This window comes from Cucurbita maxima, unplaced genomic scaffold (assembly GCF_002738345.1).
Source record: "Cucurbita maxima cultivar Rimu unplaced genomic scaffold, Cmax_1.0 Cma_Scf00020, whole genome shotgun sequence".
NCBI classification, from domain to species: Eukaryota; Viridiplantae; Streptophyta; class Magnoliopsida; order Cucurbitales; family Cucurbitaceae; genus Cucurbita; species Cucurbita maxima.
The window spans coordinates 722,865-735,823 of NW_019272036.1; the positions used below are offsets into that span (position 1 = coordinate 722,865).

The following is a 12,959-nucleotide window of genomic DNA, read 5'->3' on the forward strand; positions in this document are numbered from 1 at the left end:
AAGGAAGGCCCAGATTAAGAGTGCGAAAAAGAATTGAGAGTAGTAGCAGAAAAAGGGCATTCATTGGTGAAGGTCATTAATGCACATAAATCCAAGGTTGTGAAGAGGAAATTCTTTTACAGCCCACTGTTAATAAAATCCAAAGAATCATAACAGATTCTGAATTGGAGGCTTATCTCATCAAGCCGAGCTGAGCCAAACTCTGTTTCTTTCCTTTTCTTTTTCTCTCTGTTTTTGTGAACTTTCTTTCCGTCCAAAAACTCCACTGGTTCAAACAACTAGAGAAGCGAAGGAAGGAAGTAGAAATGTGTTGTAAAAAACAATATTATTAAATAAAGCTCCAATGGAAGATAGAGTGATAGAGTAAGGCTTTGGACAACCTCTCTCTCTCTCTCTCTCTCTCTCTCTCTCTCTCTCTCTCTCTCCCCCCTCTCTTGGTTACCTTGTTTGGAACCAAAGTCCTCAAAGAAGGAAGAAACATGGATGCCCTTTACAAATCCTTCTCTAATTAGCCTTCTCCTTCTTCTTCTTCACCTCGCTTTTGTTCTGTTAGATCTGCGACTATTCATTCCTCTGTTTCTCCTCCATTCTCTTGGTTTCTTTCCTCTGAGACGAAGCAATGAGTAAAGAGGAGTTTCTGAAGATCAAGGTTTGCAACCCCATTTGTTTTGTTTTGGAGATTTGTGGCGAAATATGATGTTTTTTTGTTTGTGGGTTTATGTTCTGTTTTTTTGCTCTGTTTCAGAAATGTGTTCTTAAAGTGAATATCCACTGTGATGGATGTAAGCAGAAAGTGAAGAAAATCTTGCAGAAAATTGATGGTGGGTTCTTGTTGTCCCTTTCTGTTTCTCTTCGATTTTTGCTTTTCATGTTTTATCTTCTTGTTCTCTGTTTTTTTTCTTTCTTTTGTAATGGTTTTCTTTTGTTTCTGTTCGAAATTTTTAGGGGTTTTCACTATAGATATAGATGCAGAGGTGGGGAAGGTGACAGTCTCTGGAAATGTAGACCCAGCCACTTTAATCAATAAGCTTGCGAAATCGAAGAAATATGCAGAGATTTGGGGAGCTCCGAAGGAAAATCCTAGCAATAACAATGGCGGCCAGCAGAGCCAACTTGAAACTATGATGAAGAATTTGCAGGTTGACAGTGGAAAAGGTGGGGGCAATAATAAACAGGGGGCTCCAAAGGGTGCAAATAATCAGCCGAAACCGGGCGGTGGCGGTGGCGGTGGTGGCCTGCCGCAGTTTTCGCCGCAGCAGCTTCAACAGCTGCAGCAATTACAGCAGCAGATGAATGGGTTTCAACTACAAGATCCGAAGATGATGCCAACGCAGCTGAAGGGTTTGAGAATGCCGCCGTTTAATGATCCGATACCGGCGAATCAGAAGGTGGTGAAGTTTGATTTGCCGGAGGAGGAGGATGATCTGACTGATGATGATGATTTTGAAGATGATGATCTTGAAGATGATTTTGATGATGATTTTGAAGATGATTTGGATGATACTCCTCTTCCTCCGAATAAAATGAAGCCTCCGATGGGCGGTGTCGGTGGCGGTGTAGGTACCGGCGCCGGCGCTGTTGGTGGCGGTGGGGGTGTTGGTCAGATGCCGAACATGATGATGAATGGGAATATGATGAATATGCAGCAACTAATGAACGCTCAGAAGGCTGCTATGGGAGCTGATAAAATGCCCGGCGGTGGCGGAGCTATGCCAATGCCAATGAATGTGGGCGCTGGCGGTGGAAATGGAGGAAAGAAAGGTGGTGCTCCCGGCGGCGGGAACCAGAGTCATGGCGGCGGTGGTGGTGGCAAAAATGGAGGCAAAAGCGGCGAAGCTAAGAATGGGAATAATAATGGTGGGGCTCACAAGAACGGCAACAATAGCGGCGGCGGTGGCGGTGGCGGCCCAATTAATACTGGCAACGGCGGGAATAGGGTCGGTGGTGAAATGGGTCATGTAATGAACGGTGGTGGTCCTCGTGGGTTTCCAAGCATGGATGGTCCTCACGGACTACCGGCAGGAGGAATGTCCGCCGCTGCTGCTGGCGGGGCTGTCCGGCCGATGGGAAACATGAACATGCCAATGGCACAAATGGGCAACATGCAAATGAGCCAAATGGGCTCGATTCCGGCAGTCCAAGGACTACCAGCGACTGCCATGAACGGCGTCGGACACGGCGGTGGGTATTTCCAAGGAGCAGGCGGAGCATCGGAAGCAATGGGTGGAAATCCATACCAACAGCAACAATACATGGCAGCCATGATGAACCAACAACGCGCCGCCATGGGCAACCAACCAATGATGTACGCACGACAACCGCCAGCGGTGAACTACCTTCCGCCGTACCCATATCCGCCACCACCGCCAGGCGGCGACAATTACAGCCACTATTTCAGCGACGAAAACACCTCAAGCTGCCATGTAATGTGAAAAAATCAAAAGAAAAAAGAAACCCAGAATTTGCAGAGCCTTGCCACCATGGTTCGAGCTCTCAATTATGGTGATGAATTCTGGTGTTCATGACAGATAAAAATGTTCAGTTTATAGTTTTTTTTCTTCAGAAGCTCAAGAAATCCACACCAAAAAAAAAAAAAAAAAAAAAAACTTGGAATTTCGATTATGCTCTTATCTTATACTTTGGGAATTAATGGTTTTTAATTGTCAGTAATCTCTCTCCATTTAACTGTTCTTATCCTAATTAGGTTCTAAATTATGATAAGTGGGAGTTTCCCTTAATTATTATGGGGCTGTGGCCTTTGCTGTATAAACAATGAAATATAATAAGAATTCTTTTCATATAATAAAAAAAAAAAAAAAATCGGTTCATTGTAAAATTACAACTTTGTCCCTACATCTTTCCCCAATTCCAACTGCTTGATGTGTTCCAAATTGGGATTTACAATGATTATTATTATTAATTCATTTATTATTTGAGAAGCCTCATGTGGTTTGCTTCCCTTCCATGGCTATGGTATGACATGAATGTTTGTGAAGTGGACCTCACCCTATGAGCTGGGGTCCCTTTCAGTTTGTCTCCTTCTCTTTTTTGTTCGGAGCGTTCTTTTTAGTTCAACAAAGGAGTCAGTGAGGTTCGAACTTTTGACATTTTTGGTCGAAGAAATATTACTTTAGCTATGCCCTCTCTCCCGTAGACGGATGTAAAGATTAGAGACCCGATACTGGAACTAAATATCTAATTCTTTAACTTTGAGAATTGCTTCAAATACGTTGAGAAACGTTAAAAACTGTTTAATGGGTGTTTTAGTTTTATCCGTTCAACTTCGTATTAATATTCAAGGACGTATTTGACATCGGGTTAAATTTGTAATTTCATTTTATTTGAAATATTGATGAGGAGAATGAATAATAATGATGATTTGAATTGGATTTGTAATGGAATATAATGGTTGTCAATTTTCATTTTGAATTATTTAGTATAATTATTTTCATTGAAATTAGTAAATTGATGACCTAAATTTCTCAAAAAGGATTTTCTAAGTGGAACCACCTTTTATCTTACCTTCATTTTCAAACTCTTTTAAGTGTGAAGAATATATTCTCTTACTTCAATATTCTATTTTTATAAAAGTAGAAAAAAAAAATAAAAAAATTTAAGATTTTTGTCTTTTATTGATAAATTTTGTGACTCGGGAATGAATCCGTAAAAGTTTTATTTAGTTAAACAAACGCCTGAGATTTATCTCATAAAAGTTTAATTTAACTAATGCTAAATTTAATTATTATTATTATTATTTAATGTTTTGAGTTAGGTACCGTTCAATCTAACTAAAAGGGTATATATGTTTAACTCTCCTTCGACTTTTGAGCAACAAAAAATCGAGACCCTTATGATGAATTTACTTGTTTTGCCAAGAATCGTAACTCTTATGATGCAAATGTCGTTTTAAGAGCTGGGTACAGATAATTGACGAGAAATTCACTAAATCTACGAACAGTGAGGAAAAAAAGATAAGAATCTTTAATAATACGTTGGACGATTATAAAAGTGACAACTCGATTTATGATTAGGAGAGGGGGTCGGCAAAACCTTCGATCTCAAGCCGGAATTCGGGGGTTTCGACAAAATGGTAGTGTAGTATAGATGCTAGAAACCTATCTATCTTGTTCAATCACAAGTTCTAAAAAAAAAACAAACTTTAGTACACCTTTGACATTGACCACCTAACTAAACTATCTTAATACTTTGAATCAAAATTTTGGAACATCCAACGGCTGAAATTTCTTTGATGCAAGGAGTCTAGTCTTGTTAAAGGAGCCCACCAATCAGAAGCCTCCCATCTGTTGATCATCAACATCAAGTTTAAACCTTTATCCCATCTGTCCAATCAGAGGGTCACTGATGTGGAGCCCTATGTGAGGTCGCCAACACCTGATCGTCACTCAGAGATTTGATTCTCTGCGCCGGGTCGACCAGATCTAATGTGGACTTGTGTTCTGATCCGTTGGATTGATAGAATATTTCGAGAAGGTCAAAGGTGTCAGATAGATGAGTTTCAGGTCATGCTGCATGGTTTGCACGGGTGTCAACTTGAATGAAATGAATCTCACACAAAAAAACAACTATTAATTTAATTAAAATATTTGATTTCCAATAAATAAATTATTTAAATCCTCTTCATTTTTTTTAAATATATATATATATTTTTAATTTTTATATGGTAAGTTTGAATTTTATATTTAGTAAATATTTAACATTTCAAATCCATATCTAATAAATTATTCACATCTACAAAAATTTTCAAATATATGCAAAAATACAATTTTTTTTATTCTATTAACCTAAAATTATAAAATAAAAAATTTAGTGAATTATTATATATTTTTAAATTTCATAAACAAAATAAATATAAATTATGTCATACCTTAATCTTAAAACGAGTCGGAAAAAAAACTCGAAACCAAATTGAATCTGAATCCAAAAATGGGAACAAAGGATTGTAAGTTCCGCACGGTAAAAGGAAAAGCGAGATTCAAAATATACTATTTCGAATATTTTTCCTTTCACTTTTCTTTTTTTCATCCCGGTTACTTGTTACGTAGGTTTCTTCTTTTACACCATTCCATTTTCTTTTTACTATCTATTTTTACGTGATTTTTGTAATGTTAAATTATATAAAACAATATATTTAAATTTGTTTGCTTTATTTAATCACTACTATACAATTGTTCTCTCGAGAAAGTTACGAGAATAATGACTAGTTAAAGTGAGAGAGTAAGTTGAGTTCCAAAAGCTGGTCATGATCGTGTTAGAGTCATGACGTTGTGCGATTTGAAAGTATGACAGTGATATCAAACACGTCTCTTCCGATCTACACTACTCATGTATCGTTGAATTAATATCCGGAATCATAATGGATCATCCATTATATAATAAGCATGGAAAGATGAATGAGAAGGGGTTATTAGTCAAAAGTAAAGAACGTAGTTTGTAAATTAAGTAAAGCACTACTACGTCAAAATCGAAGTTGAAAATTATTATTATTAAAAAAAAAAAGAAAAAAAAAAGGATATTTATTTGAGGGGCATTTTAAAATGAAGGTTGAGGTGGGGCCCAGTGTTTCCCTATTGGCTGTAATGAAATGTGTGTCACTTTTCGAATATCCACTCCGTCTTTGCCACGTCATCTAATCCACTATTGCTCTATACTCTACTCGCCGCCGATTCTTTGCCTTTTTCTTTTCCTCGTCGTTTCAATATCTATTTTTTTTCATTTCAATTATTTATATCTTAGATTTTAAAAATTTTAATGCAAATATATCTTGGATAAGTATGAAAAGAACACATACTCAACGAGCACAATTGAGATATTTGATACGCAGCTACACACAACACATCTTGGATAAGTATGAACGTGACATCATCATAAGACTCTTATTACATTATATAACACTGATAAGGGCCACCGATAATAATTATAAAACGACACCCTTGTTGACAATTTGATGTAATATATTGTCGAATAATTTATGAGATGAAATGAATTATAATTACTAATTAAGATTAAAACTCTTATCTTCATAATTACTACACTAATTTCATAAACGTTTGGTTTGTTTAGAGGTGATAGTGAAAAAAGTTGACAGATAAGTCACCATGATTGCAACTCGATAAAACGGTATCTGAAATTTTCATCTCACAATTCTTTGGTTTAAGAATCTCGGCCCTTTATCTGTTTCATCTAGAAGAGTGAGTGAGTGAGTGACCGACCGAGATGAGATGAGATGAAAACGTATATAAACATTAAATGTAAAAGCTTGCTAAACTCCGAAGCATTAAACATTAAATGTGAGCAAAAGAAATGGGGTCAAAAATAGAAATAATTAAAATATATGGGTCATTTCTATAAGATTGTAAATGAGTGGGAAATCAAAGGTATTATTATTATATATTAACCCCACTTTGGACAATATTATCTATTCGGCCTCCACTCGGTGGGTCCCACATTTCGGACAAAAAGTTGACGGGTACCAAACGCCGTCAAATGCGATTAATAATTACGATTTTTCTTTTTGCTTTTTTTTAAGGCTTAGAAATTGAAAGTTAATAATTACGAGTTGGGAAAAGGAAAACATGAATTGGCAAGTTCGTACCATAGAAGAATGGAAACAAGACCCCCCAAGAATCAATAATTATAAAAACTACCCATCCATCGAACCACGAGTACGAGTTTACACGCGCCACACGCGCTTTTATCCTTCTACATCCCTTTCGTTTTATAAATTAATACTTTATTTCTTTTTTATTAATTTTTTAATCAAATCTTTACTAATAAAGACCCAATTTATATATTTTTAATATAAAATTTTATTTATCACTTTTTCAATCGTTTACTTTATTGGGTCCAGAATTTTTTTTAAATATAATAATCCACACTACGTTATCATGCATTTCTCGACAAAAATAAATAATAATTCACTTTAGTAATAGAAAAAAAAATTAAACTGTCTAATTTGAAATTAATTAGACATACTAAAATATATTCGAACCAACTATAATATATCTTTTTAAAATGAAAAAGTTTAAAATTACGAGAAGGGTATTTTTGTATTTTGAGATATTACCCGGACTATTGAATGATATCTCACCCACATGAACATAACTCAATAGTTAAATACTTGCTCGTTCGTTCGACTGAAATTAAAGTATCAAATCCTGATCCTGATCCTTCGAGATGATTGAGATATTAACCGTATTTGAAACGTATCTCACCAACATGGACATAACTCAATACTTAAATACTTACTCGTTCGGCTGAAACTAAAGGATTAGATCCCGATCGTTTGGGATGTTGAAGGATACCTAATATTTGGTATTGCTAGTAAAAGTGGAAGTTCCACTATCATCCACTATGAGGAAGGAAGAAAACCCGAATTGCCCTAAACTCTAATTCTATCCACCGCTACAAGACAATGCCATTTCCAACCGTCCTCAACCATTTTGTTTGCTACACTATTAGCGTAGTACATTCCACGACATCAAATTTGTTGGCTTGGATTAAGGGAAAATGAATAGAAATCTAGATTTTTAATAGAAAAAGGCGAAGTTTTTGTGTTTTCTCGTTTATCGATGAAATCTGACTTGAATTGTTCATGTTCTCGATGTTCTTGACGTTCTTGATGAGTCGAAGATAGATAGTGGTTTTTGCTTTGTAAAGTGGAGGATTGGTCAAACATTTGACTTTTCAATGTGCAAACTCTTTTGTGCCGGTTGAAATGATTGTTTCAAAAACTTTCAACTCTTATATTGATCTCTAAAGTTTTTTTTTTAATATAATTTCGATAGATCTTAGGGTTGATAGAAGAAACATTTGAATACTTTAACATTGATTTAATGCTAATTATTTATAGCATGTAAGCAGCAATTGATTTTCGAGGTCGCTAGAGTGTCGGGTTGTACTTTAGTTGTCATTACTCACTACTATACCTTATAGCTGTCGGAACAGTGATTGAGAACTTGAAAAGTAGGAAACATATAGTCTCGTTTGATTTTTTTAAGGGTTTAAAGATTTCTAGGGGTCGTCTTTTTCCTCGATCAAGGATAGACCTGTTTGAATTTAGAATCGAACTTTGACTAACACGATCCCGAATATTTTTTTACTAATTAATTTCTTTCCTTTTATTTTTTTCACATGTCAAAGGATTTGCAAAGATATAGAAAGAATGGGACAAATGATTATGTTCCTAACTTTGACAATTAAAGAAAGCTAAGATTAAGATCCCAACAAAACTTTTAAAAACTTTTAAACATGAGAGAGATCATACCACCCCTTTATTCCATTACTTTAACCCACATTTCCCTTTTTCTTAAAAAAAAAAAATCTCAAACTATCGAGTAAAGGGTCATTTAGACATTTCACATTGTCCCGTACCTCTATTTATGTGAGGTCTCGAACGAAGCATTTCTTATAAAGGTGTGGAAACTTCTCCCTAACTGATGCGTTTTAAAAACTGTGAGGGTGATGACAGTGCATGACGAGCAAAAGCGGATAATATTTTCTAGCGATGGGCTTGGGTTGTTATAAATGGTATCAGAACCAGACACTAGGCAGTGTGCCCTTAAGGATGCATGGGCTCCCAAGGGGGTGGACTGTGAGATCCCACGATGGTTGGAGAAAGGAACGAAACATTTCTTATAAGGGTGTGAAAACTTCTCCCAAACAAATGCGTTTTAAAAATCGTGAGGCTGACAGCGATACGGGACAATACATTTTCAGTTTTAAAAATCATGAGGCTGATGACGACACATAACGAGCCAAAATAGACAATATTTACTAGTGGTGGACTTGAGCTCTTTTAAGTTATAGTTAGGTCAGATTTTGTACCTCTCGACTGTACATAACATTTTAGAAATTTCAAGTTTTTTTTAGTGAAAAGTTAGGCGATATAAATCACATTAAAGTGGAAATCGTTAGGTGTATTAATATATAAAAGAAGGATAGGAATTGAAGGACACTATTTCAACAACTTGGTGCTATAATATTAATGCTTTAAAGATACCTCCTTTCAATGTCAATCCACTTACACTCATTTGACTTTCTTTATTTTACGTATTGAATCATTTGATAATCATAAATTTTCGACTATTTATCCGAGTGAGGTAGGTTAACTTTTTTTTTTTTTTTTTCCGATTATGGTTAGATTGGAATTTTAAAGAACTAAAATTTTAGTTCGACCGGGATTAGGGTTCGTTTCTTCGATTTTCATCTTTGTCCACAGACCCGAAAGCTCAAATATCACTTTTGTCCAATGCAATCCCAATTTCCGCTAACATCAATATTGTGCTACTCCTTGTAACCAGTTGAATTATGCTCTCAACGTCGTTTTAAGACAATAGAAATAATATTGAAAGCCACTTGAATTGTTTTTATTATTATTATTTTTTATTATTGATAAAGTGAGAGAGTCACATGCTTGTAACACATTCATTTCCATGCACATGTGTTTTTCTTGTTTTTTATTGTTAATATTATTATTATTTTTAGTAGGTTGTTTTTTAAGTCTTGGATTAATTTCATTGAATTTTAGTATAATCTATACTAAAGTATAAGTTAACACATGATACTGATAAATTATATGATACTCGAGTAAAAGGAAATATACGTGAATGAATCGGGATCACCCTTAAATGAGAGCGATTCCGAAAATATGATGAAAGAGTAAACTTTAAAAGAATAAAACATGTTAAAAAACTCGGGTTGGTTTGTGAGAATAATTTTAATTCTTATATGGGTGTGGAAACCTCTACTTGATAAACGCGTTTTAATACAGTGAGGCTAACATTGATACATAACGAGCTAAAACGAATAATATTATCATTAAATTATTATTTCCAAATGATAATTTTAATTTGGAATATTTTGTGGTCAACCAATCTCTATCCATTGAAACAAGAGAGAAGGATGCCTTTTTCTCTCTCTCCCATTTCCGACATGTCGGCTCATGGAAACCATAAAAGTTCAGACCAATTTGTCTGCAAAATATGCAATAAGAATAAACCCTTTTTAAAAAAAATTTAAATGGGTTTTTAGTGTCTCAAAAATCCCTAATGGTTTTTAATTAAATGAAAATAATAGGAAAAAAAAGAATAAAATTGAAGAAGAGGGGTCGAAGTGAAAATAAAGAATTTGAAGGGACTGAAAGCTCAAAAATCAAGGAATAAGAAGGGCAGTGAGATCACATGGAGGCCATGTTCTAAGACCTTTACTATACCCTAAAAACCAAACCCTTAATTCTCTCCTTCTCCAAGTTTGGTATCAATTCCCTCAATTCCCATGTTTTGTTTCCTTTCTCTCGATCTTCAACTCCGATTTTCTTTTCCTTTTCGTTCGGGTTCTACGATGATTATACTCATCTGTTCCATAATTATCTCGAGACAGCTCTTGACTAGAAGTATGACCACTGAATTTCAAGTTCGGGTTGATCTTATATAGTCTCGTCTCACTAAACCAGATATAAAAGTTTACATTTAATTGTCGTAACCCTAAATTCTAAAAAGATTCTATTCCTTCTTCCAAAGTAATTACGATGATTATTTGTGAATATCTCTAGTAACGTTTGATGAAATCATGGAAGTATAACCGTTATTCAGATTAAAAAAAAAAAAAAAAAAAAAACTTTGAGCTCGAGCTAATTTTATAGGAGCTTGTCTCAATAAACATAACGGTCGAGCTAAACCCGTTATAAAAGTTTACATTTATTAGTGTAACCCTAAATTCTAAAAAGATTCTATTCCTCTTTCCAAAGTAATTATGATGATTAGACTCGTGCTAGCAACGTTGGATGAAAACATGACCGTTATTGATCTTGAGCTGATCTCATAAGAGTTCAACATAGCTAAACCAGTTACAAAAGCATAACCGAAATTCTCAAATGATTCTATGCCTCTTTTCAAGGAGTTAAACGTGTGGGTATATACTTACATCCCATCTTAGCCGAACTTTAACCAAAAAGAGAAACGATGTTCTAGAAAGCTACTCGATTGGGCTTTTCCCACATGGGTGTTAGTTGTACATGAATGATGAATTTATCAAATTTCAATTTGTTGCCCAAACTGTCACAAACACAATTACATTAAATTTGAAGGGTATGAAGAAAATTGAATATTTGGAAATTTTAGATGGCTATCTCTATCAAACAATTAATTCATGACATGTGATGAAGTTGGGGGACCTAACTGCAATATTGCAAAAGATAGGATTGAATGTAATAAAAACCCACATTTTTTTTGGTTCATTTAAAACAATAAATACCAATTTTAATTTATATGCACAGAGATCTGATTATGTTTCAAGGAATGCGTTTTGAAATCTCCAAAAATCTTATATAATTAATGAAATATTTAATAAGTTCGAGTTTATGAAACTCCGAGCGTTCATACAAGAAAGATAAAATCGGGCTTTCAATTTTTTTTATCAACGTCTTTATAATTTAAAAAAATATCGAATAAGTCCGTGGACTTTAACGTTTTTTAAAATTGGTGAATTTCATGGCATGTAAGACATTTAATGATATATTTATGTGAATTATAAAAATTATTACAAAGGGTAAATAAACAAATTCAAAGAACCAAACAACTCAAATGTTACAAAAATCCAATTTATGAGTCAATACCTCTTTAAATCCAACACCTGTAAAAATGTCAAACTCAAAATTTATTTGACCTATAAAAGGAATTTTATTTATGGGTCTATTTTTTCAAATAGGTTACGGAAATTACCATAATACCCTTCTGGGATCTTCAAAAAGATTTTCCAGAGGGGTATTTGTGTCATTTTGACAATGCAATTTTTTTTTCTTGATTGGTTAGTGGAATAGGAAGTGAGATTTTTTAGTTTTAAAATTTTAAAAATAAAAAAGAAAAGGGGGGAAGTAGAGTAGGGAAGGAAACGGTGTGACGTGGAAGAGGTTATTGGATTTATTAGCTGCTCTCTTCCCCCAATAATAAATTTAAAAACTCTCTCTACTCTTAACTAATACCATTTTTCTGATCACGAGTGAGAAATACTCTCTCTATTGGTTTGAGACCTTTTGGAGAACTCCAAAACAAAGTCATGAGAAAACATGTTTCAAAGTGGACAATATCATACCACTGTGAAGAGTCGTATTCGTGTGTTCGTCTAACCGTATGAACATTGAAATTTATAAGTTAAGTACTTAGAAAATTTGAATTCATTCTATTGTAAAACTCGTTAGATAATTATTTCAAAAGAAAGAAATTCATGGATAGAATTAATATTTATGAAACTAGACTAACTTTTTAGTTATGTTTTGACATGACGATTATAGCCTTTTTCATTATTAACTAACTAGCATGTTGATACAGATATATATATATAGAAGGCTATATAGACCAATTGAAAGCCGAATTTGATTCGGTAAGCACGAATAGAAAGAAGCCCTTAGATTTTGTGGAAATCTAGCGAACTATCATAACGTAAAATTCTACTTTTGTAATTTTATGCGTACGTATGACGTGTTAAACTCTGGAAAAAAATGGATAAATTTACCCTAATCTATACATGCAAACCATGTAAAAACTAAAGAATGAAATTACTAATAAAGAAATTGAATTAAAATAAATATTTGTAAATTTAAAAAAAAAAAAAAAGAAGAAGAAGAAGCCGAGCCAAGCCGAACCGAGTCGAGCCGAGAGGGGTTTGGAGTTTGGACGGTGGAGCGGAAAGACGGGGAGGAAGAAGAGAGAAAAGTCCAAAAGGGGCAAAAAGGGCAAAAAACTCAGAAGAAGAGAAGGGAGTGGAGAAACGCTGACGGAAGCTTTAGTAACGGCGAAAGTTGTCAGTTAGCCTGCTCTGGTGGGCCCCACTCTTTCTGCTTCTCTCTCTCTCTCCTCCCCTCTGAAGACGCGGAATCTTTTTGTTTTTTCTTTTTTTTCGGGGACGGAGATTATTTCACTTTTTTTTTTTTTTTTTTTTTTTTT

The 12,959-nt window shown here is 34.5% G+C and overlaps 1 protein-coding gene across 1 annotated transcript; it reads left to right on the plus strand.

Moving 5' to 3' along the window:
* Positions 1-215: 215 nt before the first annotated feature.
* On the plus strand, positions 216-2,670 carry LOC111494378 (heavy metal-associated isoprenylated plant protein 33-like). The gene is made up of 3 exons (XM_023144307.1): positions 216-649; positions 746-821; positions 946-2,670. The coding sequence occupies exons 1-3, from the start codon at positions 620-622 to the stop codon at positions 2,430-2,432; spliced, it is 1,593 nt and encodes a 530-aa protein (XP_023000075.1). The 5' UTR covers positions 216-619; the 3' UTR covers positions 2,433-2,670.
* Positions 2,671-12,959: the final 10,289 nt, after the last annotated feature.